Source organism: Martes martes (assembly GCF_963455335.1).
Source record: "Martes martes genome assembly, chromosome: 8".
In the NCBI taxonomy this organism is placed as follows: Eukaryota; Metazoa; Chordata; class Mammalia; order Carnivora; family Mustelidae; genus Martes; species Martes martes.
The window spans coordinates 100,848,752-100,875,558 of NC_137895.1; the positions used below are offsets into that span (position 1 = coordinate 100,848,752).

At 44.3% G+C, this 26,807-nt stretch overlaps 1 protein-coding gene across 2 annotated transcripts in view; it reads right to left on the minus strand.

Annotated features, from left to right (window-relative positions):
- CD4 (CD4 molecule) overlaps positions 1-26,152 on the minus strand; it is a 36,461-nt gene extending 10,309 nt beyond the window's left edge. For both annotated transcript variants that reach the window (XM_080812553.1, XM_080812552.1), the window contains exons 1-3: positions 26,022-26,152; positions 19,665-19,765; positions 19,395-19,559 (exon numbers count right to left, since the gene is read on the minus strand). In XM_080812553.1, the coding sequence (XP_080668679.1) occupies positions 19,395-19,559; positions 19,665-19,713 (214 nt within the window). In that variant the 5' untranslated portion in view covers positions 19,714-19,765; positions 26,022-26,152. The remainder of the gene's footprint in view (positions 1-19,394; positions 19,560-19,664; positions 19,766-26,021) is intronic.
- Between the last annotated feature and the right edge of the window lie 655 nt (positions 26,153-26,807).

Sequence of the window (26,807 nt, forward strand, 5' to 3'; positions counted from 1 at the left end):
TTGATTTATGTGTCTATTTTTATGCCAATACCATACTGTTTTGATGACTACACCTTTGTAATATAACTTGCAATCTGGAATTGTGATGCCTCCAGCTTTGCTTTGCTTTTTCCAGATTGCTCTGGCTATTCGGGGTCTTCCATGGTCTATACAAATTTTAGGATCGCTTGATCTAGTTCTGTGAAAACTGCTGTTGGTATTTTGATAGGAATTGCATTGAATCTGCAGATAGCTTTTGGTAGTACAGACGTTTTAACAATATTTGCTCCTCCCATCTGTGAGTGTGGAATGTTTTTCCATTTCTTTGTGTCATCTTCAATTTCTTTATCAGTGTTTTGTATTTTTCAGAGTACAGGTCTTTCACCTTTTTGGTTAGGTTTATTCCTAGGTATCTTATTATTTTTGGTGCAGTTGTATTAAAACAATTTTTAATGAAATGGAAATATTATAGTAATAACATATTTTATATAACATATTTTAACATATTTTAAAAGTAAAATAACATATTTAATGTGTATTTATATGTATATATAAAATAACATATTTCATATGTTATATAAAATAACATATTTTATGTTATTATAAAATAACATATTTTATAATAACATAAAATAACGTATTTTAAAAGTTGCATGAGAATAGTCTTTACTTTTTAGTTGTGAAATACAAAATTTATACAAACTCAGATCTTCCCTTTTCCCTTGCCTGCCCTTCTAATATTACTGTAAACAGTTTGGTGTGGATTCCTCCATACTTTTTTCTTTGCTCATACAAACATATGGAGGTTTGTTTTTTTTTTAAAGATTTATTTATTTATTTATTTGACAGACAGAGATCACAAGTAGGCAGAGAGGCAGGCAGAGAGAGAGGAGAAAGCAGACTCTCCATGGAGCAGAGAGCCCGATGCAGGGCTTGATCCCAGGACTCTGGGATCATGACCTGAGCCGAAGGCAGAGACTTTAACCCACTGAGCCACCCAGGCGTCCCCATATGGAGTTTTAAAATTAGAATGGGATTGTTTTGGGGGTACCTGGGTGGCTCAGTCAGTTAAGCATCTGACTTAAAAAAAATTTTTTTTAATTTATTCAACAGAGAGAGAGAGAGCACAAGCAGGGGGAGCAGCAGGTAGAGGGAGAGGGAGAAACAGACTCCCCACTGAGCAAGGAGCCTGACACGGAGCTCCATCCCAGGACCCTGGGATCATGATCTGAGCTGAAGGCAGACACGCTTAACCAATTGAGCCACTCAGGCGCCCCAAGCATCCAACTCTTGGTTTCAGCTCAGGTCATGATCACATGGGTCATGGGATTGAGCCCTGCATTGACCTCCATGCTCAGCAGGGAGTCTGCTTGAAGATTCTCTCCCTCTGCCCCTCCCCCCCAACTCTCTGTCTCTCAAATAAATAAATAAATCTTTAAAATGGCATTATATTAACATACACTTACTCCTCCCACTTAAAATATGTTAGATATCCTTTTAAGCATATACATATGGAGCTTCATTTTTTGTTTGTTTTATTTTGAAATTATGAGAGCTAATCTTTTTATTCTTTTGATCTTTTAAATCAAAATTTTTATTTCAGTATAACTATAGGAAATAACACAGAAATCTCAAGTACCCTTTATCCAGGTTACCCTAATGGTAATAGCTTGCAAAATTGTAGAACATCACAACCAGGATATTGGCATTGACACAGTCAAGATACACAACATTTTCTTTCTTATTTTTTTTTAAGATTTTATTTATTTATTTAACAGACGGAGATCACAAGTAGGCAGAGAAGCAGGCAGAGAGAGAGGAGGAAACAGGCTTCCTGCTGAGCAGAGAGCCCGATGCGGGCTCTATCCCAGGACCCTGGGATCATGACCTTCACGGAAGGCAGAGGCTTTAACCCACTGAGCCACCCAGGCACCCCAATACACAATATTTTCAACACCACAAGGATGTTGCCTTTTTCTAGCCATATCTCCTTCCCTCAACCCCAGACCCTAGATTCCAAACCTCTCCCTCCTTTAGCTTCTGTAATCATTAATCTGTTCTCCATTTCTTTTTTTTTTTCTGTTCTCCATTTCTATAATCTGTCATTTCAAGAATGTTATATAAATAGAATTACACAGCATATTACCTTTGGTATTAACTTTTTTTTTTGATTGACTTTTTTTTTTTTTTTTTTTTTCAGGTTGCTATATATATCTATAGTTCATTCTTTTTACTGCTGAAAAGTATTCCGTTGTATAGATATAGCCAGTCATCCACTGAAGGACATTTGCATTGTTTCTACTTGTTGGCTATTATGAATAAATCTGCTATAAACAATTATATACAAATTTCTGGGTCAACATAAATCTTCATTTCATTTCTCCAGGATAAATGCCCAGGAGGACAATTGTTGGGTTGTTGCATGTTTAGCTCCTAAGAAACTGCCAAACACGGGGCGCCTGGGTGGCTCAGTGGGTTAAAGCCTCTGCCTTCACCTCGGGTCGAAATCCCGCGATCGAGTCCTGGGATCGAGCCCCGCATCCGGCTCTCTGCTCGGCTGGGAGCCTTCTTCCTCCTCTCTCTGCCTGCCTCTCTGCCTATTTGTGATATCTGTCAGATAAAATAAAATAAAATCTTTAAAAAAAAAAAAGAAAGAAAGAAACTGCCAAACTCTTTTTCCAGAATAGCTGTATCATTATGTACTCCCACCAACAATGCCAGAGTAAACCAGTTTCTCTTCATCTTCACCAGCATTTAGTATTGTTACTATTTTTTACTTTGGCCATTCTGTGTAATGATACCTCATCATGGTGCCGATTTGCATTTCCCTAATGACTAATGATGTTGAAGACCTTTTCATGTGCTTTTTCTCATCTCTATTATCCTCTTTGGTAAAATATCTGTTCATATCTTTTGGCCATTTTCTAATTGGATTGGGGTTTGTTTTGGGGGGGGCTTGGTATTGAGTTTTGAGAGTTGTTTACATATTCTAGGTACTAATCCTTTGTTGGAGAGGTAGTTTGCATATATATTCTTACATTTAATAAATTATATTTTCCTCTTCTTAGTAGACTTTTGCAGAGCAAAGTTTTTAATTTTGATGAAGACCAATTTATGCATGTTTCCTTTTAGGGATTGTGCTTTTGGTATCAAGGTTTTTGTTTTTGGTTTTTTTTTTTTTTTTAAGATTTTATTTATTTATTTGACAGAGAGGACAAGTAGGCTGAGAGGCAGGCAGAGAGAGAGGAGGAAACATGCTTCCCGCTGAGCAGAGAGCCCAATGCGGGGCCCGATCCCAGGACCCTGAGATCCTGACCTGAGCCGAAGGCAGAGGCTTTAACCCACTCAGCCACCCAGGTGCCCCTGGTATCAAGTTTAAGAACTCTTTGCCCAGTCTAGGTACTGAAAGTTCTCTCGTATGGGCTATAATTTTACATTGAAGTTCATAGTCCATTTTGAGTTTTTAACTAAGGTGTGAGACTTAGGTCAAGGGTTTGTTGTTGCTGATGATTGTTTTTACCTATGGATGTCCAATTATTCTAGCACCATTTGTTGAAAATGCTATCTTTCCTTCAATATACCTTTGTATTAAAAGAAAAAAGTCTGTTGGATGTATTTATGAGGATCTATTTATGGGTTCTCTATTTTGCTCCATTGACCTATGTGTCTAACCCTTGACCAATACCACCTAACTTTGATTACTCTAGGTATATAATAAGTCTTGAAAGCAGATAGACTGAGTTCTCCTACTTTATTCTCCTTTTTCAAAATTGGCTTAGTTCTTTGAGTTCTTTCGTTTTCCCTATAAATTTTTGAATAATCTTATTTATATCTACAAAAGAAATCTTGCTGGGACTTTGATAGGAATTGTGTTAAACCTGTATATCAATGTGGGGAGAACTGACAAATTTACAGTGTTGAGTCTTCCACTTATAAATATAGCATGTCTCTCTATTTGTTTAGATCTTCTTTGACTACTTTCATCAGTATTGTGTAGTCTTTAGCATACAAATCCTGTGCATGTTGTTACGTTTACCTAAGTGTTTTTTGAGCATTTGTAAATGGCATTATTTTTAAAATTTCTGTACACACATACTCATTGCTAGGATACAGGAAAACAATAGATTTTTGTATGTTTCTCATTTTTTTTTAAGATTTTATTTATTCACTCCACAGACAGAGATCACAAGCAGGCAGAGAGGCAGGCAGAGAGAGAGAAGAGGAAGCAGGCTCCCCACTGAGCAGAGAGCCTAACATGGGGCTCCATCCCAGGACCCTGAGACCATGACCCAAGCTGAAGGCTGAGGCTTTAACCCACTGAGCCACCCAGGCACCCTGCTCATCTTTTTTTTTTTTTTTTAAGATTTTATTTATTTATTTGACAGAGAGACACAGCAAGAGAGGGAACACAAACAGGGGGAGTGGGAGAGGGAGAAGCAGGCTTCCCACTGAGCAGGGAGCTGGATCTGGCTGGATCCCAGTATACTGGGATCACAACCTGAGCCGAAGGCAGGCGCTTAATGACTGAGCTGCCGAGGCGCCCCTCTCTTAACTTCTGTAAACTTACTAAACTCATAGGTTGATTCTAAGAGTTTTTTTAAAATATAGATTCTTTGTCATTTGCAAATCAGAACAGTTTTATTTCTTCTTTTCTAATCAGTGTTTCTTTTGTATACTTTTCTTGCCTTATTGCACTGGCTAAGGGTTGCAGTACTATGCTGAATACAGGTAGAAAAGCAGGTATCTTTGCTCTGTTCTGGATCTTAGAGAAAAGCATTCAGTCTTTCATTATTAAGTATAATATGAGTTGTAAGATTTTTTTAGATGCTTTTTAAACATTCACTCAGTTTGGAGCCCCTGAATGGCTCAGTTGGTTAAGTGTCTGACTCTTGATTTTGTCTCAGGTCATGATCTCAGGGTTGTGAGACCGAGCCTCCTGTGAGGCTCCACTCTGGGTATGGACCCTATTTAAGATTCTCTCTCTTGGGGTGCTTGGGTGGCTCAGTGAGTTAAGCCTCTGCCTTTGGCTCAGGTCATGATCACAGGGTCCTGGGATGGAGCCCCAAATTGCATCGGGATCTCTGCTCAGCGGGGAGCCTGCTTCTCCCTCCCCCTGTGCCTGCCTTTCTGCCTACTTGTGATCTCTCTCCCTGTCAAATGAATAAATAAAATCTTAAAAAAAAAAAAATAAAGATACTCTCTCTCCCTCTCCCTCTGCTCCACCCCCAATTTCCTCCCTGCTCTCTAAAAAATAAATAAATAGGGCGCCTGGGTGGCTCAGTGGGTTAAGGCCTCTGCCTTCAGTTCCTGTCATGATCCCAGGGTCCTGGGATTGAGCCTCGCATTGGGCTCTCTGCTCGTTGGGGAGCGTGCTGCCTGCCTCTCTGCCTACTTGTGATCTCTGTCAAATAAATAAATAAAATATTTTTAAAAAAATAAAAAATAAATAAATACAATCTTTAAAAAAATTTTTTTTACTCAGTTTGATGTGCTTTTCTTTTTCTCTTGAGACTTCACTACTGACCCACAGAATACTGAAAAGGTGTTGTTTTCAAGTGTGTGGAGATTTTCCTGTTATATTTCTGTTATTGGTTTCTGGTTTGATTCCATGTGGTCAGAGAACGCACTGCACAATTTCAATTATTATTATTTTTTTTTAGATTTTATTCATTTACTTGACGGAGAGAAAGACAGCAAGAGAGGGAATCTATAGGTTAAATATCTTACCAAATTTGGGACATTTCAGCCTTTTTTTTTTTTCAAATGTTTTTTCAGCCCCATTTTCTTTTTCCTCTTCTTATGGTACTCCATTGACACAAACACTAGATCATCTGTTATAGTCCCACAGGTCCCTAGGCTTTGTTCATTTTTTTCCAGTTTATTTTCCCTCTGTTGATCAGATTGCATAATTTTTTTTAAAGATTTTATTTATTTGACAGAGAGAGACACAGTGAGAGAGAGGGAACACACGCAGGAAGAGTGGGAGAGGGAGAAGCAGGCTTCCTGCTAAGCAGGGAGCCCGATGTGGGGCTTGATCCCAGGTCCCTGGGATTATGACCTGAGCGGAAGGCAGACACTTAACGACTGAGCTACCCAGGCACCCCCAGATTGCATCATTTCTATTATTCTATTTTGCAGCTCACTGGCTCTTTCCTCCATCCTTTTCATTTTGTTGTTGAGTCCATCCACTGATCTTTGTACTTTGGTTGTTATATTTTTCAGTTCCAAAATTTCCATGTGTTCTTCTTTTATTTTATCTTTTACTTCTTTGTTCATTGGTTTTGAGTATGTTTGTAATTGCTTGCTGAAGGATCTTTTACTGTGACTGCTTTAAAATCTTTGTCACATGATTCCAATATCTCTTTCATCTCAGTGTGGACAGTCACTGATTCTTTTTTTTCATCCCACTTGAGATCTTCCTGGGTTTTGGTATCATGAATGATTTTTTAAAAAATAACTTTTTTTTAAGTTTATTTATTTTTTTAGTAATCTCTACACCTAATGTGGGACTTGAACCCATGATCCTGAGATCAAGAGTCACATGCTCCTCTGACTGAGCCAGCCAGGTGCCCTTCATGAATGACTCTTTATTGGAACCTGGACATGTGAGTGTTATGTAATGAGATTTTGGATCTTATTTGAGCCTTCTATCTTAACTGGCTTTCTTTGACATCACTCTGACAAGGGAAGAGAGTGGTGCTAGCTTACTAATGCCAGGTAGAGATAGAAATCTAGGTTTCCCTCTCATTCTCCTTTGCCACTAGAAAGGCATGCTCCTTATAACTGGGCAGGGGTAGAATTTCTAGCTGCCTACACAATCTCCATAAATCCTATGATTGTGGCTTTGTTATTGCTGAGTGATGGTGAAAGTCTTGACTCTCTACTAGACCTCCTCTGAAAACCATCCAGCAAGGAGGGGTGCCCCATGACTGCTGGGTGGAGGTGGAAATCCAGGCTTCTTATGTGACCTTTACTGACTATGCAGGGGGTTGAGAACACTTGCCACTGGCTGAAGGGAATGAATGGCCCAGGTTTCTACTGGGACCTGTGGGGGTATTGGGGTGCCTCAATAGCCCCAGGAGGGTAGAAGTTTAGGCTCCCTGCTCAGCCTCTTCTGGCACGGGAAGGAGCCACTGTTTTTCTTCTGGTGATTGACAGAAGGACAGCAGTTATGATCTAAAAGTATTTTGTCTTTCTAGGTTGCTCCTTTCCTGGTCCCCTGGTTAAAGAGAGCAGGCTTTTTGTTGAAGCTTATTTTTGTCTGTGTCCATTGAGGTTTCCAAGCTGCTGACTTCTTTAGCTCCAAGACTAGAATATACAAGGCAAAAGAAAACACACCACCTTGTTGTTCCTCAGACACTGGGTTCTCTACCAGGCTGTCCTCTCCTCTACAGCTTCCAGAGTCTTCTTATGTTAGTTCTGTGTGTAATGTCCAGGGTTTTCTGTTGTACCCAGTGTGCTTAGCACAAAGTAAGTTACTATGGACTGCATTGTATCCCCTGCCCCCATTCTTATGTTGTAGCTTGAACACTCAGTGTGGTGGTATTTGGAGATGGGGCCTTTGAAAGGTAATTAGATTTGGATTTATACGAGGTCATGAGGTCCTCATGATGGAATTTGTGCCCTTATAAGAAGAGATGCCGGAGAGCTTTCTTCCTCTCTGTCTCTGCTATGTGAGGACACAGCAAGAAGGCACTACCTGTAAGCCAGGAAGAAAGTTCTTTCCAGAACCCAACCGTGTTGGCACCCTAATCTTGAACTTTTTGCCTACAGTACTGTGAAAACATTAATTTCCATTGCTGGAGACCCCTAGTTTATGGTATTTTGTTATGGCAGCCTAAGCTGACTAATATATATGTCTACTCCATTCTCCTGAAAGCCCTTACTTTTTCATTACCTGAATAATTTTCCATCATTGTACCATAGTTCAATTCTTTCCTCATTAATGGATATATTTTTTTAAGATTTTATTTATTTATTTCACAGACAGAGATCGCAAGCAGGCAGAGAGGCAGGCAGAGAGAGAGGGGGAAGCAGGCTCCCCACTGAGCAGAGAGCCTGATTCGGGGCTTGATTCCAGGACCCTGAGATCATGACCTGAGCCGAAGGCAGAGGCTTTAACCCACTGAGCCACCCAGGCGCCCCTCATTAATGGATATTTAGTTGAATTTTATTCTTGTGTATTATAAGCAATGCTTATAACAACATCCTTGTACAAATATCATGAACTATTCACAATTTTATTTCTGTCAAGTAAATTTTCCAGAGTAGCTATTACTACATAAAAGAGTTATAATTTTGTATTTGTTAAACTTTGGCAGATTATTTTTAAAAATTAGTCTAATAATTGATTGTCCCATCATGATAAAATGTTATGGAGGAGTAAGATAAAAGGTAATACAGCATGATATCATCTATGTAAAAATATATCTATTACATTATCCACACTAAACAAAGCTTGGAAAGAAATATATCAAAATGTTAACAGAGGATATCTCTGAATGGTGGAAGTATGCATGCACTTGATTTTCTTCCTTATTCTTTTTTGCATTTGCCAAATATTCTGTAATGAGTATGTAATACTTTTTAAATGCGGAGAAAGAAAACAGTAACATCAATAAAATTTGCATAAAGGAAGTAATGTATTGGAAGGTACAAATTAATATATAGTCAAATCGTATAGCAGATGCCATTTGAAAAAAATTTGCATAACAGAAAGAGATCTAAAGATGAAGCTGACCTGTTCCACCAATTTCACTTCTAGGAATTTATCTTACGAAGACACATTTGCATATGTGTTCAGAGATACACAGTTTGATTCACTGTGATAGTAATAAACTGAAAACAGCCTGAATGTGCGACAATAAGGGTCAGTCAAATAAATCATGGCATAATTATGAAAAAGAACGACGCAGTCACTAAAAAGAAATGAGGTAGAAATAAAGACAGACAGACGTAGATATATGAACACACATGCATATGAATATAGAACAAGCTTCAAAATATCTGTCACATGAAAAGACGTTCAACATCACTCATCATCAGGGAGATGCAAGTCAGTGCAAATCAAAACTACAATGTATTATCACCTCACACCTCTCAGAATGGCTAAATCAAACCTCAAAAACACAAGAAACAAGTGTTGGTGAGGACATGGAGGAAAAGGAACCCTCTTACACTGTTGGTGGGAATGCAAACTGGTGCAGCCACTGTGGAAAACAGTATGGAGGTTCCTCAGAAAATTAGAAATGCAACTACTTTCTGACCCAGGAATTGCACTACTAGGTATTTACCTCAAAATACAGGAACACGGGGTGCCTGGCTGGCTCAGTTAGAAGAGCATGCAACTCTTGATCTCAGGGTCATGAGTTTGAGTCCCATGTTGGATACAGAGATTACCAAAAATAAATAAATAAATAAATAAATACAACTTAAAAAAAAAATGCAAGAACACTAACTCAAAGGGATTCATTCACCCTTATGTTTACTGCAGCATTATGTACACTAGCCAAGATAAGGAAGCAGCCCAAGTGTCCATTCATAGATGAATGAATAAAGAAGATATGGTATATATATATATAATGGAATATTATTGAGCCACAAAAAAGAATAAAATCTTGCCATTTGGAACAACACGGATGGAACTAGAGAGTATTATACAAAGCAAAATACGTCAGTCAGAGAAAGGCAAACACCATATGATCTCACTCATAGGTGGAATTTAAGAAACAAAACAAACAAGCAAAGAACAAAAGAGAGAGAGAGAAACCAAGAAGTAGGCTCTTAACTAGAGAGAACAAACTGATGGTTACCAAAGGGGAGGGGTTGGGGGGATGGGGGATGGGATTAAAGAGTACACTTATCATGATTTAAAAAAAAAAGTTTCAAAATTCCAAAGTACCTTCCTTAAAAGGTATTCCTAAAACAAAGGACTGTAAGAGTGATGTAACTGCGCCCCTCGGTCCTTTATTTGAGCGCTCATTCTAGTAACCCTCCACCTGAACTGGCTTTCCACTCTCAAGAGACTACAAGACCATAAATAAAAGTCGGCCAGCTGAGTGACCTTACAGATACCCCCATAGTATCCTCAAAAGGGAGCCCCTCCCTTTTGTCTGTCTGGACCCCTCCCAGAGTCGTTGGGACTCCATGGGATTTTTTTAGTAAACGCTATGTTATTCACTTCAAGCAGCCAAGGGAAAACTAAAATTAAAGCTTATGGAAAACTTTGCCAAATTCTGGTAGATACCCAAGCTCCGTACAGATGGGATCCTGGAAAAACTGGCAGAAGCCAGCTCAAGGTGAGAACTACCAGAGTCAGCTCTTCTGTATCTCTGAGCATAGTACCGAGTAGGGAGAGAAAATAAAATATATTTTGCACCCTTTTTGTGGCTACCTCTTGAGTCCCAGGAGCTGTTCAATACTGCCAAGAATATGTGCTGTTTGTCCCAGCGGAACACTGACAAGATATTTAAAAGGATTTTTTTTTAAAGATCTTATTTATTGATTTGACAGAGAGAGCGAGCCCTGGGGGAGGGGTAGAGGGACAAGCAGACTCCCTGCTGAGAGCAGAGCCTGCGGGCTCCTTTCCAGAACCCTGATATCATGATCTGAGCTGAAGTCAAATGCTTAACCGAGTGAGCCACCCAGGCAATCCTAAAAGGATTTTTTTTAAGTTTTTCAGCCTTCTCCCTTATGCTAAGATGAAACTTTGTGTCCGGAGAGGGTTCTGAAGCAATTTGAAGATAATGTGATTGGATGGCCAGGTGGGTTTCTCGCTATCGTTTAGGCTATAACCCAGTTCCTTGGGGGAATTGAGAGCAGCTACCCTTACCTTCTCTAGAAATAGTGCAAAATCCACCTATTCCTATGTCAATCCCCAAACCTTCCCTATTTCTCTCAAAAGGCTTGTTAAGTACTGTAAAAATTTTTGGCCTCAGGAAATAATTCTTCTTAGGGGAACTTGCATTCTTTCCCTGTGCCTTTGAGATGTAAGTATTCTGCCTAGTCTATAAACTTTAGGGAGGTAATTCTTCAGAAGAAAAGCAAAAGGGGAAGAAATGTTATTCGAGACTTGGACAAATGAAAAATATTGTGTCTCACCACTAACATATTTTTTTAAGATTTTATTTATTTATTTGACAGAGAGAGAGAGAGAGATCACAAGTAGGCAGAGAGAGAGGGGAAAGCAGGCTCCCCGCTGAGCAGAGAGCCAGATGCGATCCCAGGATCCTGAGACCCTGACCTGAGCCGAAGGCAGAGGCTTAACCCACTGAGCCACCCAGGCACCCCTCACCACTCATATTTATAAAAAGCTTTAGGCATCCGAGCAGGTAATCTTAACTTTTTCCAATTGTTCTTTTATAAGCTAGTAAGTTTTGCATTATCATACCCATCTCATGGAAGTAACTGAAAATTGCAAACTATAAGCTCTTTGCATCTGTATGGATGTGTTTACATGTGTCTCTATATATGTGTGTGTATTATAGATGTGTGGCATTTTCTACCTCCAGATGACATTGTCAAAATTAATTTATAGACTCCCAAAGTTCTTAGAAATGTAGTAAAAATGAAACCAAACACTTTTCAGGTTCACATGATCTGAGGTAATCTTTAGTAATTAAAAGTTTACAATGTTGGTTTAATTAAAATAGACATGTCTGTAGAATTATCAACATTAAAAACAGTGCAGGGGTGCCTGGGCATCTCAGTCAGTTAAGCGTTTGCCTTCAGGTCATGGTCTCAGAGTCCTGGGATAGAGCCCCATGTTGCAGGGGCAGGGTAGGGGGGTGGAGGGGTGGAGTGGGGAGGGGAGGGTCTCTGCTCAGTGGGGAGTCTGCTTCTCCCTCTCCCTCTCCCTATTCATGCTTTCTCTCTCGTTCTCTCTCTCCCTCTCTCAAATAAATAAAATCTTTTTTTTTAAATTTAAAAATTAAAAAAAATAAAAACAGGGGCACCTGGGTGGCTCAGTCGTTAAGCGTCTGCCTTAGCTCAGGTCATGATCCCAGGGTCCTGGGCTCGAGCCCCGCATCAGGCTCCCTGCTCAGCAGAGAGCCTGCTTCTCTCTCTCCCACTCCCCCTGCTTTTGTTCCCTCTCTCCCTGTGTGTCTCTCTCTCTGTCAAATAAATAAAATCTTAAATAAATAAATATAAAAACAATGCAGACACACAACTTTTATTCTACCTGGGTTAACTAGTCAAATAAGTTCCTGTTATCTCTGTTAAAAAACTTGTTTATGGGGCACCTGGTGGCTCAGTGGTTAAGTGTCTACCTTTGGCTCAGGTCCTGATCCTAAGGTCCTGAGATCAAGCCCCATGTCAGGTTTCAAGCCTGTTTCTCCCTCTCCCACTCCCTCTGCTTGTGTTCCCTCTCTTGCTCTCTCTCTGTCAAACAAATAAATAAAATCTTTATTTAAAAAAGAAAGCATATATTTCTAGAAACTATAAAATGTATTTGTACCTCTGCCAAGCCAGATGTACATCTGTACATCTGAGACTCTTAACCTCACAAAACAATCTGAGGGTTGCTGGGCGGGGGAGGTGGAGAGAGGGTGGCTGGGTGATGGACATTGTGGAGGGTATGTGCTATGGTGAGTGCTGTGAATTGTGTAAGACTGACAATTCACAAACATGTACCCGAGGGGCAAATAATACATTATATGTTAATAAAAGTAATTAATAAAAAAAAAATAAGGTTGACTTTATGGAGCCAAAAAAGCCCCTTGAAAAAACTGACCTAGTACCTTATTCATAAGGTTCCAGCAAAGCAGTCTTTAAAAAAAAAGTTTATATGGCCAATCACTATTCATGCAGCACTTATGTAAATAATCAGACCAAGTTTAATGAAACAAATTAGTTTTATTGTGATTATCTTTGATAAAAATGGGGCTAACTATAGAGACAAAAATTATGTTTGCACTTTTGTCCATATTAGATTCAAACCCTGTTAATTTTCTTTGAGGTTTTCTTACATACCTGTATACTGGACTGGGTCCTGAATTCTTCTAGTGTCCTCAAATATCTGGCTGCAACTCTCCAAACTAACATTTCCAATTTTCTTTCCTCCTTTTGATTTGGAATCACTAAGAACAAAGACTGCCTTTGAATCTCCTTGGATGGTACTAAATCAGGTCCTCTTTGCTACCCAGATGGCAGCCAAACTTAAGGGACCTGAGCCTTGGGGACATGTCTTACAGCTGAGGAAGTCTCCACCTGCCACCTGGCCCTGTATACCTCAAAATCTTTTAGCTGGAGACCTCAAAATCAAATTTTCTGAGAAGAGGAGTAGCAGACGTTGAGATAAATTGCTCCCACCCAAGAAGCTAGATCAAGACTTCACACTTAAGCTGAACATGACACTCTTTCTTCCTCTCTTTCCTTTACTCTGGTATTGGCTTGGAAAGATTGGCATTGGCTTGGAGATCATCTGGATCTCCCAGGTCATTGCTAAAGGGGGTAACCCTTCAGGCTGCTGGATTTGTCATAAAAAATTCTGATCTGGGGCGCCTGGGTGGCTCAGTGGGTTGGAGCCTCTGCCTTCGGCTCAGGTCATGGTCCCAGGGTCCTGGGATCGAGCCCCGCATCGGGCTCTCTGCTCGGCGGGGAGCCTGCTTCCTCCTCTCTTTGCCTGCCTCTCTCTGCCTGCCTCTCTGCCTACTTGTGCTCTCTGTCTGTCAAATAAATAAAATCTTTAAAAAAAAAAAAATCTGATCTGTCCATGACACTAGAGAGCCCCTGGTCCATTTCCCTGTCTCTGGTTAAAAACCCCAAACCTGGGGAAGAGATACCAGGCAAGGGTAATCAGAAGAAAACCACCCATGTGGTCTACAGACCCTTAAATTTAACTGGCCTCCACGATAGTCACCTTTCTGGTCCTGAACCACAGACTCAAACATGAATTACCAGTAGGTATCCCTGATTCAAAATTACCTTGGTAGATCAGTGTTCCCCCAACTAGTATTAAATGCAAACGAGGATACAATCAGGAACTTCTTCACTCTTGAAAATATTATAGAATCCACTGCTAAAATAATAGCTAACCAACAAAAATCCTTAGATTCTCTGGCCAAAGTGATTCTTGATAATAAGGCAGACTTTAATTCTCTCTTTGCTGAGCAAAGAAGTGTCTGCACTGGCCGGTACTACCTGCTGAGCCTGGATTAACAGTTCTAGGGAAGCTGAAACTCAGTTACATAACATCACTGAGCAAGCTACTTGGCTTGAAAAGGTGACTCTTTTAATGGGGTCTTTCTTTGACTTGTTTGATTTTTATTGGTTTGGGTCTCAGGGATCATGATTCCAAAGTACACTCCAAACACTGGGAATTTCCCTGCTTATAATATAGTAGTCTCCCTGGTGCACTGTATCTTCTTAAAGACTTTACTTTGTTGTTGTTGTTGTTGTTGTTGTTGTTAAGGTTTTATTTATTTATTTGAGAGAGAGAGAAGCCATGAGCAGGGGAAAGGGCCGAGAGAGAGGGAGAAGCAGAGTCCCTGCTGAGTGGGGAGTCCAAACCAACCCAGACCTCAATCCCAGGACCCCAGCATCATGACTTGAGCCAAAGGCAGATGTTTAAGGGACTGAGCCACCCAGGTGCCTCTCTCTCAAAGGCTTTAGATGCCTTTGAAAATGGATGTCCTCTCTTCCTGCCTCCGTCCAGTGGGAGAAAAGACCTCCATTTTTGGCAAGGAGGTTCTTGCTGGGGCCCCCAGAGGGATGATTCAGACACGCACACGTGTCCACTCTTCGAGTTTGGACATGAAGAAAAGGGCTGGATCTTTATCGATCCAAATAAAGTTTATTGACCCAAATGTTGGCTGTTGCTAACCACCAAGCAAATGATCTCCCTAAGACTGGAACATCAGAAAAGGAACAAAAAGAACCACCAACTTCAAAATTGTAAGCCTGAAGTTATAAGCTATGAATGTCACAGAGATTAGGGGGGAGAAGTCATGACCTGTGAGTACCAGACAAAGAATCAACAGAAACTTCAAGAACTTCAGAGCAGTAGCTGGGAGAGCTGCTAATGTCACTCTCAGTTTAGCTGAGAGCTGTGATCAAAAGAGGAGAACTGTGAAAAAAGACCCAACAGGACCAAAATGGCGTCAGTTATGCTAACCCCCACATCAGCAAACCAAGACTTCATACCTAACCTAATGCAGTTTCAACTTTTCCCAGCAACATAATCTTTAATGAGTCAATCTGGAATTACCTGGTCAGCTCTTGTGAGGAAATCTGCCTGAAGGACCCCTTCTGTCCCCTCAAGCAGGTGACCTTGCCTGAAACAATGCACTCTTTGCTAATAACCTTCCTTTTCCCACCCCTTTTCTGCCTTTAAAAACCTTTCCTCTCTACAGCTCTACAGAGCTCTTTTCTGTTTGCTAGACAGGATGTTGCCCAATTTATGAATCACTGGAAAAAGCCAATTAGATCTCCGAATTTACTCAGCTGAATTTTGTTTTCAACACACTGGGTATCGTTTGCATGGTTTTAAATGTTTACCATGTACCTGTGTTACTTTTTCAACTCATTTTAATGTTAAAATTAATAAAAATAAAGTCTCAGCTGAAAGTCTGCCTATTTCAAGCCATTCAGCAGAATAGAATTCTAGGACAAGAAAATCACTTGCAGAGTTTGTGGGAGTGTTCTGAGCTCTGCCCAGGAGTGAAAATTACATAATGGGCACCAGGAGCCCACAGGCCAGGGGAGGACACAAGTTAGTTTGATCACAGGGTCCTCTTATTTATTTATTTATTAGATTTTATTTATTTAAGATAGATTTTATTTATTTAAGATAGAGAAAGCACAAGCGTGGGGGCGGGGCAGAGGGAGAAGGAGAAGAAGGCTCTCCACTGAGCAGGGAGCCCGGTGCGGGGCTCGATTCCAGGACCCCCTGATCATGATCTGAGCCAAAGGCAGAAGCTTAACTGACTGAGCCACCCAGGCGTCCCCCATAGGGTCCTCTTTAAGCAGCTGTTTGATGGAGAGGACATGGGCAAGCCAAGAGCCGTTAACCTGCTGATTTCTGCTTTGTGTGCCTGTATCAGAAAGAGATCAGAGTTTGGGGGTTTTGTTAATTTTAGGGAATGGCTTTGGGTCAATAAAGATCCAGCCCAATATTCCCTTTTCTTCATGTCCAAACATGAAAAGTGGACACGGTGGGGGGGGGTGTCTGAATTGTCCCTCTGGGGTCCAGCAAGAACTTCCTTGCCAAAAATGCAGGACTCTTCTCCCAGTGGACAGAGGCAAGAAGAGGAGATGTCCATTTTCTTTTCTTTTTTAAGATTTTATTTATTTATTTGAGAGACAGAGACAGAGTGAGAGAGCATGAGAAGGGAGGTCAGAGGGAGAAGCAGACTCCCCATGGAGCTGAGAGCCTGATGTGGGGACTCGATCCCAGGACTCCAGGATCATGACCTGAGCTGAAGGCAGTCACTCAACCAACTGAGCCACCCAGGTGCCAAGAGACGTCCGTTCTCAACAGAGGTACTTTTCTATGCACGTGGCCAATTCAGTTTTGATTGCACCTAGGATAACTTCCCACAGGAGAGCCTAGGCCTGAGAGTTGAAAGACCAAAGCTCTAGCCCCAGCTCCGCCTTTAAACCCAGCACAAACTTGGGGCAGGGACTTCTCCCTGGGCCTCAGTTTCCTCACTAGTAAAGTCAGAGTCCTGGACAAAAGCCAGGTTTCCCAGACTTCAACCATTCACACATCTTCTACATGATTTTGGCCAAATCTACCTATCTTATTAATGTAACATCTTTAAATGCATTCACGTTTTTTAGAATAAATACATTTATTTTACGAGGACAGTTTAGGAGCACCTGGGTGGCTCGGCCGGTTAAGCATCCGACTCTTGATTTTGGCTCAGGTCATGATCTCCGGGTCGTGAGATCGAGAGCCACATCCAGCTTCTGCACTGAGTGTGGCCCCTCCTTAAGATTCTCTCTCTCTCTCCCTTTCTCTCTGCCCTCTCATCCCTGGCTCATGCTCTCTTTCTTAAAAATAAATAAATAAAAGGAAAGTTGTTATCGCTATAATAAACAGAATGTCTGTAGCATTTGACATAAATGGAAGGCAACTATAAAAAAAACTAAAAAACAAAAAATAATGTTTTTATAATTATCACTTAACAGCTAACACTTGAACCTATCAATTAATCTTAATAGCCCAAAAAGAGTGATAGACATTACATAGCTCCTGATGTGATGAAATTGGTAGTACCAAACACCACCTATGAGGTGTTCTTGTCAAAAAATTACTGGGACACCTGGGTGGCTCAGTCGGTTCAGCGCCTGCTCAGGTCATGATCCCAGGGTCCTGGGATTGAGTCCCACATCGGGCTCCTTGCTCGGCGGGGAGCCTGTTTCTCCCTCTGCCTGCCACTCCTCCTGATTGTGTTCACTTATTCCCTCTTTCTCTCTCTCTCTCTGATAAATAAATAAGTACAATCTTTTTAAAAAATTAAATGTGAACTTAATCAAGTCTCTAGATTTAAGCACCAATCTATAGGCAATACAAGGGACAGAGGGATGTTAAATGGCACCATGGGAATGCAGCCAGCTCCTATTCAAACGTGCAAAACTTCATGAGACAATTGCTTCATTTCTTCAACCAATCAGTGATAAGAGGGAAAAAAATCTGGGAGAGTAAATACATAAGTTCGAAGGGATTTAAGGGACATATCAACCAAATATCATGCATAAATTTTTATCTGAATCCTGATTCAAATAAACTAAATGTAAATATAATATGAGAGGCAATTGGGAAAATTTGAATACTGCCTGGATATGTATTATCATTAGGGGATTATTCTTCTCTTTTTAAAGGTTTTATTTATTCATTTGACAGAGAGAGAGCACAAGCAAGGGGAACAGCAGGGAAAGGCAGAGGGAGAAGAAGGCTCCCTGCTGAGCGAGGAGCCTGATATGGGACTAGATCTCAGGACTCCGGGACTGCAACCCAAGGGGAAGGCAGATGCCCAACTATGGGAGCCATCCAGGCACCCCAGATTATTCTTCATTCTTTTTAAAAGATTTTATTTACTTATTTGATAGAAATCACAAGTAGGCAGAGGCAGGCAGGGGCCAGGGGTGGAGCAGGCTCCCCACTGAGCAGAGAGCCCGATGCAGGGCTTGATCCCAGGACCCTGAAATCAGGACCTGAGCCAAAGGCAGAGGCTTAACCCACTGAGCCACCCTGGCATCCCTTATTCTTCATTCTTAATGGGTGATAATAATACTGTGGATATGTTGTTAAAGAGTCATTAATTTGGGGGCACCTGGGTGGCTTACTGGGTTGGGCGTTTGCCTTCAGCTCAGGTCACAGTCCCAGGGTTCTGGAATCAAGCTCCACATCAGGCTCCCTGTTTGCTGGGGAGCCTGCCTCTGCCTCTCCCTCTCCCTCTCCCCCCTCCCCTGCTCTTATTCTCTCTCTCTGTCAAAATAAATAAAATCTTAAAAAAAAAAAAAGAGTCATTACATTTTGGAGATATGTACTGGAGTATTTACAGACGAAATGATATAGTGTTTGCTATTTGCTATAAAATAATGTGGTGGTGGAGGTTTGGGGTTGTAGATGAAAGGAAACCATTAACTGACCATAGATTGGTAATTGTTGAAGCTGAGTGGGATACATGGGGGTTCATTATCTAATTATTCTACTCTTCTATATGTTTAAATTTTTCATAATTAAAAATAAGCAATGAGGGGCATCTGGTGGGCTCAGCTGGTAGAGTGTATAATGCTTGGTCTTGGGGTTGTGAGTTCAAGCCTTACGTTGAGTGTAGAGATTACTTAAAAATAAAATCTTTAAAAAAAACAGTAAAAAATAAAAACGAGCAATGAAGTACAAACAATGGCAAATCTAACAAACTTATAAAATAAAAAACATATTTACAAAATTACACATTCCATGCTGATGAGGTTTTCTCATATGGTGCTTCCTGTTGAAGATTCGAGGCCATACACACAAGAAGGAAGAATTTTTTAAAGACGAGCATGAGGGCAAGCCTGAATGTGACAGTAAAACTCCTTTACTGCAAAATATGTTCCTAAGAAGTATAAAGATCTTAATTCCTCTTTAAAAAGCTAAAAAAAAAAAATCATTCTGTTGCTTTTTAATGGAAGCAAAAACATATCATCCTAGGTCTGTAGCAATAACATCCATGAACCTACAGGTTTTATATGATCCTTATTTCTCTAATATCCACTGAAATAAGGCCATGGACATTGAAATTCTGAAATTGTAACAGACATGGAGAGCCACTCCCGGGGCCATCGCAGGTGGCACAGGGGAACCCTGGACTGGTAGCGCGCACCTGAGCGGTCAACCAGACCCCTCTGGGGATCTCAGAGTTTACCAGGCATGTTCAGTCCATGGTGTCTTCCTCCCTGGACGGGGAGCTGGGCCACCTTACCTGTGATCCAGAGGTTGCCCTGACGCCCCAGGATCTTGACCGAGGAAGACTTCATCCAGTTGAAGACTGTGCTCTGCCCCACGGAACCAGTGCACGGCAGCTCGGCTGTGTCTCCCACCTTCCCCAACACCACTTCTCTCCCCTGAGTGACCGTGGGGAACATCGCTAGGTGGGAAAAAAGGAGCTCAGGCCTCAAGGCCAACCCCTCACCTCTGCATCATCTCCCAGTCAGCCCCTCCTCCCACCAGGACCCCAAGTCTGAGCACTCACCCAACTCCAGCACCAGGAGCAGATGCCTAAGAGCAGCTCCTGGATTCATCGCGGCCTTGCTGAAGCAGGGACCTGGGCCTTCCCCGCACAAAGAGCAGGGCCTGAGGAGACACCAATCATCAGTCAGCAGGCACTTATTGGGCCTGGAGCACAAAGGGATACGAGGGGGTGACAGGCGCACAGGGCTGTGCCCAGGCCAGAGCGGGTTCTCCAAGTGGCCTCAGAAAAGGATTCACAGAGAAGGTGGCAAACTGGTGAGGACGGAGACAGGGGCCAGGCCAAGCCGTGAAGATCCTCCAATGCCATGTTGCCATGAGGGGCCATGACCCTAGGCACTGGGGAACCAGTAAAGGACTTTATGTCAAGAAGGATATGATTTGGTGTGCAGAGTGGCTCCCTTCAGTGACTGTGAGAGGAAGGAGGAGACAAGCTAGAGGCAGCCAAGCACAGGAGGCCAGGTGGTGACCATCCTGGTGAGAGAAGACAGGCCCGAACTGGGACAAGTCAGAACTATGGAAGTGTGGAAAAAGACTGCCCTGAGGGGCATGACTGAGGGCAAATTCCCAGGACTTGGGGCCAGATACACTGTGAGCGGTGAGGGAGAGAAGGAACGGAGGGTAACTCCCGGCTCACTCTCAGACCAACCCTGTAAGGCCTCTGAGGGAAAGCAGAAAAATACTGTTTCAGAGTTGGTTTCTGTGAGTTCCGGAGATGGTGGTGCCTGGGGCGGGGTTGGGGGGGTTGTAGAAAGGCTCTGAATGAACCCAGCACAATGAGCAGTGTGAGGTTAGAGCTGTGATTCTCTCTCTCTCTCTCTTTTTTTAAAAGATTTTATTTTTTCACTTGAGAGAGATAGAGAGAGAACACCAACAGGGAGGAGAGGTGGAGGGAGAGGGAGAAGCAGACTCCCCACTGAGCAGGGAGCCCGAGATCACGACCCAAGCCGAAGGCAGACACCCAACTGACTGGGCCACCCAGGCACCCAGAGCATCTGTTCTCAAAGTATGGTCCTGGATCAGCAGCAGCTGTCAACTTGTTAGAAATGCAAAATCTCAGGCCTCCCCCCAGTCCTGCTGAATCAGAAACCGGGGGTGGGGGGGTGGGGGGTTGTCTAGCCTGCTGTGTTTTCACAACCCCACTCCACCCTGAGGTGACTGGCATAGGCTCAAGTGTGCAAACCATAAGTTAGAGGGAAAGGGGGGAACCCCACTGTGCCACAGCTAGGTTAGGCAGCCTATCAGGGGGCAGGGCCCAGCTCCCAGCTGGGAGTCTGGAGAGGACTCGGGAGGACGGGGGTGGGATGTGAGAAAGCATCTGAGGCCTGGTTGAGAATATTGCCAGGGAGGCTAGAAGCTCAGGGCTTTGCTCTGCAGATGACTGGGAGGAACTGCTGAATTTTGAGCAGAGACGGGACAGGGTCTGTGTAGAGCTTTGGGAAGGGGACCAGATGACATGGAAGGAGTGGGGACAGGAGGAAGGCCACCAGATCATGTCTGGAACGCAGGTGGGAACAGGGCTGGTATCTTTACGCTCCAGGCCCAGACTGCAAGTAGGCCTCAGAGGGGTGGCTGCCTTGGGGGGCAGTGTCAGCGTGAACCTGGTCCAAAGCTTGGCAAGAGGAGACTGTGCATCCAGACCTGTTTCTCTGTCCCCGGCCCCGTCTTTGCTAACTGAGGTCTGCAGCTCCACTCCCGCTCCCGCAGGCCCCTGCTGATGCCCTCGCAGCCATGTCCGCCTTCTATCACACGGTGCAGTGTTTGGGAAGCTTGATCTCCTCCAAGATGAAGATGAGGGTCCAGCCAGCTCCGTAGGGCCCAGCACCCGCTGGAGCATCAAGAAGGGATTTGGGGTGTGTTTGGTTAACTTGGACCAAATGGAATTGAATGGAGGAGGGAAAATCCCTGACTTCTTCCTGCACCCGACGTAGTAATTGTGTCACTAAAGCGGGTCGTTTAAGTATGTGTCTATGCCCACCCTGTCCCGGATGAACCCGACTCACCCCCATGCATGTTGCCTACTCCTGTGCCCCTCCCCCCACTCCCCCTCCTCTCCACCTCTCCCCACCCCTCCCCACCTCTGGGCTGTTCTCCAGCCTCCCTGCCCTGCTCTCTGCAATGAGGCTGATCTCTGCAGACTGTACCACACAGGCTCCCGTGCTCCCCTGCTACTAGCTGGGGTTGGCCAGTGGGACGCACCCACGAGAGACAGGAGGGTCAGAGAAAGAGGTTGGGGTCTTTTCCCTAACTCTCTTCCTACTCAGGCCTACTTTCTGGCAATTGCTATACTCCCTCCCTCCCCCTTCTTCTCCCCAAACCCTGACTATAGCTCCTGTCAGATGGCCCCCGATCCACAACTCAAACCCTCCCTAGATTCCAGAAACATCATTTCACCCTTGCCCCTTCCATCCCTGCCTACTGCACTTAACATCTGGTGCACCTCCATGCGCTGGCTGATTCCCTCTTGCCACCTCTGGGAAGAACCCCTTTCTGCAGTCCCTTGAGCTATCAGAGGCAGATTATATTTCCCATTGGGCACTGACCCATGATAGGGATGTTGTTCTCAGATGGGTGCTGGGGACATGGACCTCCCAATGAGGAGATATATATATATATATATATCAGATATGATATAAAAATGCCATCTCCAGGGGGCGCCTTGGTGGCTCAGTTGGTTAAGCTACTGCCTTCGGCTCAGGTCACGATCCTGGAGTTCCGGGTCCGCATCAGGCTCCCTGCTCAGCAGGGAGTTTGCTTCTCTCTCAGACCCTCCCCCTTTTCATACTCTCTCTCTCTCAAATAAATAAATAAAATCTTTAAAAAAAAATGCCATCTCCAGTCACTCCATCTGCCTGCAAGAGTAATGTCCCAGGGCCTAACACAAGATAGGGGCTTGACAGAAATTTTTTTTTAAGTTTTTTTTTTTTTTTTTTTTAGTAATCTCTACACCCAGCGTGGACTCGAACTCACGACCCTAACATCAAGGGTTGCATGATCTTCTGCCTGGGCCAGCTAGATGTCTCTGACAGAATTTTTTTTTTAAACCAGGGAAATAGGAAATGAAGAGATCGAGAAGGTTTCCAGAAACAGAGGGTGGAGGCTGGTCACAGGGGCAGCTGTTTACAAGCTAGCATGGGGCATGGGGTTGCTGAGGGGAGAGAGTGCGCTATGGTTGCTCTTATGTCTGAGAGTGGCTCCCATTGTCCCCCTATCCTGGACTTATCCCCAGCTATGTCCTTGGCAAGCGGAGAGTAAAGGAGTCTCCATTTGGAATATCCTTTCCCTAGGGTCCAAATTCAGTATAGATGCCTGGGGAAGGCTAGGGACACTATTGACCCTCCCCCAGCTGGTGGCCATTTCTTCTTCCTCATGCCATGATCCTGGGGTCTGTGCCGAGGGCTCCTTCCCCACCTCCAGCTCCTTGTACTGCCCCAAATCACCCGGGGCTCAGCTCCTCGGTGGAGGAAGCTAAGAGTTTCCAGCTGCTGCTTGCTTTGGTGACTTGGGCTTCCGCTGCCGCCCCAAAGAGCAGGCTTTTGATTCCCACATCCTCATCCTCCCCAGACGCGCTCTGCCCCAGTACAGTAGCACCCTGTAAGCCATAGCGCCTGAGAGAGGCTGGGAGGGCTTGCTGGTCCCCCAGGCTCTGGCCCCCCCCCATCTCTCTTTCTCTCCCTTTGTCTCTCCTTGTTCCTCTGCTCACATCTGTGTATTTCTGTATGTGTGCCGCCCCACACTGATGGCTCCCATCCGCAACTCCCCACATCTGTACCTCTCTTCCTCATGGCCTCGGATGCCAGGAACCAATTCCGGCTCTGTTGGTCTGGCTGGGAGCGCCCCTTGCCTCTCTCCTCCTTTTTCATCTTCACCTCCAGCTGCCACTAAGCTCTAGCCCCTTCTTGCCAGTAATCAGGCATCCAGGCCTCTGGCGGAACACAGGTTTTCAACAAGCTTTGATGTGAGGGGAGCCCGCAGAGCACAGCCGGGAGCCGAAGGTGAGTGAGAGGGAGATGTCTGCAGGGTGGACCAAGGGAAAAGGACAGATTCCAAGAAGCACACAGAGGTCCCAAGGGAGGATGAGAAAAGCTGGGAGGGAGAGCCCCAGAGCAGCTGGTCAAAGGCACCGCTACACTTCTCATAATCCCTGATCCCATGCCAAGCCCAGGGTAGTACAAACTGGGCAGCGTCAGAGGGAAAGGGATGAAGACATTCTGAAAGGCAGCACACATGCCCAGAGCAGGAGACCAAAAGAGAGATCAAAAGGGACCAAGAGAACGGTGAGACCAAAATGGCAACACACATTCGCAAACTCTCTGAGCTCTTGAGGTTCCTGTTCCCCTTGCCCTGGCCCCCCACATGGGATGAGGAGCAAGACTGGGGAGAGGAAGAGGGCACAGCCCCACCACAGCAACAATGTGTGGTCCCACAGACACTTTCATCTTCTCCCCGGAGCCCCCAGGCAGCCCCTCGAGCCCTGCCGCGGAATGGGCCCCCCACCGCATTCATGCTCTCTACTGGCTTCGTATACACTTCCTAGAGACCGTGACCCTCTAAGGGACCCTTGTGGTTCAGTGGCTGCAACCTCCGCCATCCTCTCCTTTGCCTCAGACGCCCACGTGAGGGGTGCTGTGCCCTCCTTCCTTCCTTCCCCTCTATCCCCCAAAAGGTGTGGAACAGAGCTCAACCTTAGAGCCCTACAAACCCAGGCCCCCATCTGCCCCTTTCCCATCACCCACCCTCATCAAAGTTATTTCATTCAACATTTGTTGAGTGTCCAAAATGTGCAAGACCCTTGGTCTACTGAACTCCCTTGTTGCCGCCACCTCACCATTAAGGCCTGGATCAGGGCCTAAGCTGCTACAGCCCTTCTGCCTAGAACCAGTTGGCCGGGGGGAGTTTTTATTTTAAGGTAGACCTCTTCTACACAAGTGCCCCCCAACTGAAAGAGGGAAATCATGTCGGGAGTTCTCTCTGATCCTGTCCTTGGGGAACTCCTTCATCCAAGGTTAAGAAGGCAGCCATTTTGTATGAGCCCACAGAATCTAACACAGCATGAGAAATTATTTATCAAAATATGAAACGGGGTGATCTGCCCCATCAGGTTCTACTGTCAGCCTTGCACCCTTAAAAATTTGCCCCACAAGAAAGGGACTTTCAGGAAGAGCTATCCCACCCAGAGAAAAATGTTTGAATTAGTGATAGTGGGGCCTTTCTATTTTGAGGAATCTGACTGTACGGAGAAGGTCCCTCTCCCAGAATATGTCTAGAAGGGAAGGCTGAGGACACCTGGGGACAGCGCTGCAAGGCCATGGAGGTCTTAGGAGAGGGGAAAGGACAAAGAGGGTGGAGGTGGGCGGCGGGATTATACAAGACATTCCATCTTGAGGGGTAACACCTCCTGCATCCCCCCGCACCACACCAAGCCCAGGAGGGACCTGCAGATCCTTTTCTAAACTGCCTTGCCTCCTTTTCTAGAGCAGCTGAGACATCTAAAACTTTCTTAGAAGCCATTTTTCTAATGATGTATTTACCTAAGAATATGTATCTACCATGTTTACAGCATTGCATATCTAAGAGCTCAGTTTTAACCTTCTCAGAGAATTTCGTTAATCATGAGCTTTAAGCTCATTAAAACGGAAGCACCCTTAGACATATTGTTCAAAAATCCTAAAAATGCCCCAAATTAGACAAAAATGTACAAATAAATATAAGCAGAAAAGATAGGTAAAGGAACCTACCTTGGTCATAGGGCTTATGAAATGCTGCAAACAAATATGGTTTCTGGTGTGAATTTCTGGCAATGGCGTCATTGGGAAAATTGATCTGGGGAGACTTGTTTCTAGACTAGATTTCGCTTGTCCTTCTATTTTCTTGCTTTTTCCTTTGTTTCCTCTTTTCGTTTAAATTTTTTATGGGCATCCTTCCTCCTTAATATATATTTATTCTTTCTATTTGTTTCCTGCCCCTTCTTCTGTCTTTTCTCCCTCTTTCCCCTCTTCCTATCCTCTTCTTGCCATCTCCAGGGGGCCCCTTGGCTAGTTGCCTCCCACCGCCTTTCTCAGCCTGGGTGGCCTCCAGTCTCCGTGCCTTCTCTGACCTTACAATCTAGCTCAGCGCCACTCTGAGGAGCACCTTCTGCTCCAGGCACTGAGCTGTGGACAGGGGGATGTGGAGAGAAGTTTGCCATAGTCCCCAGCCTCTTGAAACTCACAGTTCATTTAGTGCGAAACACAAGAGAAGATGACCGGAGTGGTAGGCAGAGAACTGGGAGTCCAGAACATTCCAAAACGCATCTGCCATCACGTTCTCCTTCCCTTCCCAGACCCTTGGAAAGAAATGAAGCTGACTGTATCCATCTTACCTTGGGACTTGTGTCTTCCCTCCCTTCTGCTTCTCACACAGGTGTGTCTATGTGAAGGCTGGGGATCTGCGGCCAGGAGACCCCTGAGGAGAGTGCTTGTTACTTCTGCAGAGACGTATGTAAACGAAGAGACAGGAAGCCTGGTGGTGAGGCTCCTCCACACCCCAGGCCTGGGCCAACCCCCAACGTCACCATCTGGGGCTGGGGTCCCCACCCCCTGCCTCTCAGGGAAGATGTCAAAGTGAAAATGCCAAAGTCAAGGGAAAAAGTTGAGCAGAACCAGGCTGGAGTTCAGAGTGTCACTGAACTTGTTGCCTAACAAGAAAAAAGATGGTTTTGATGACACTGCAGTTTGGTTTGGGCTTCAAGGGAAGAAGTGAGGGGGAAGTGGGGGACACGTGAGGGCATTTGGTAAGCCCCAAGCAGCCCCTGACTCCAGAGTCTTCAGGGCATTTGTTCAGCGGGGAGGGACAGGAGGCATTACTGGTGGCCCAGTGTGGCAAAGAGGGCCTGGGCTGAGACCTGCCGAGTGACCCCCAGAGTGACCATGGTCAGACCCCTTTCCTCCAGCTCTTCATCTCTGGCCAGCCCTCGAGTGTTTCTCTAGCCCAGGTCTCTCTCAGGCTCCAGATGTGTAGATCTATCTGCCCATCGGACATCTCCACTTGGACGCTCCCCGCACAGCAAACCCAACGTATCCCGCACGCCACTTCTCATCGGCTTACCACCTCCCTCCAGACCTCCTTCTCCTGCAAGTCCCTGCCCAGCCGGGGCTTTGCCATCTCC